This window comes from Myotis davidii, unplaced genomic scaffold (assembly GCF_000327345.1).
Source record: "Myotis davidii unplaced genomic scaffold, ASM32734v1 scaffold1041, whole genome shotgun sequence".
In the NCBI taxonomy this organism is placed as follows: domain Eukaryota; kingdom Metazoa; phylum Chordata; class Mammalia; order Chiroptera; family Vespertilionidae; genus Myotis; species Myotis davidii.
Window position 1 is genome coordinate 179293 of NW_006291018.1, and position 953 is coordinate 180245.

Sequence of the window (953 nt, forward strand, 5' to 3'; positions counted from 1 at the left end):
GGTAATATGAGGGGGGGGGAAAGTGAGACATCAGTAATACTCTCAATAGTAACCATTTTTTTAAAATTAGATAAGGAAAATCAATTAATATCAAGAAGAAGGAAGGAAAATTAATGAAATCAAAACAGCCCTCACCATGGATTGGAGCTGGAGAACCCTCCTCCTGGTGGCCATAGCTACAGGTAAGGGGCTCCTCAGTATCTGGGTTAAGGAGGGGACCAGGCAGAGTCAAGGAGCATTTCCACCCACTCCTGTCTCCTCCCCACAGGTGTACATTCCCAGGTGCAGTTGGTGCAGTCTGGGGCTGAGGTGAGGAAGGCTGGGGCCTCCGTGAAGGTCTCCTGCAAGGTTTCTGGATACATCTTCACCAGCTACTACGTGAGCTGGGTGAGACAGGCCCCGGGAAAGGACCTGCAGTATATGGGCTGGATCAACACAGAAACTGGGAAACCCAAGTATGCCCAGGGCATCTCAGAAAGAGGTGTCTTCTCCATGGACACCTCTATCAGCATAGCCTATCTGCAGATCAATGGCCTCAAGTCTGAGGACACAGCTGTGTATTACTGTGCAAGACACAGTGAGGGGAAGTCAGTGTGAGGCCAGACACAAACCTTCCTGGAGGAGAGGCTGTGACCACCAGGGGGCGCGAAGGGTCCCTGAACACAAGGACCATCCCAGCAACAGGTGCAGTGAGAGATTTGGGCTGGTTTCCTGTGTGGTTTCCTTGTCATGTCAGTTTCCCTCAGGGAAATTCTGGATTACTGATTCTGTACTTACCTCTGAAGTCCCTGAGTTAGAAAAGTCTGCTTCAAACAGGAACAACATTCTCACATGACAATAGGCAGAGAGTCTCTTTCAGACACTCCTGTGCACAAATGACAGTTAATCATCAAATCTTCTGACACACGTCTCCTAAATCTAACAAAAGTCTCTGCTTACTTAACAGTGCATAT

The 953-nt window shown here is 48.6% G+C and overlaps 1 gene segment (V, D, J or C); it reads left to right on the forward strand.

Moving 5' to 3' along the window:
- Positions 1-136: 136 nt before the first annotated feature.
- Positions 137-597, forward strand: LOC102770774. The segment is given in 2 exon segments: positions 137-182; positions 269-597. Coding segments are annotated over 2 exon segments (375 nt in total).
- Positions 598-953: the final 356 nt, after the last annotated feature.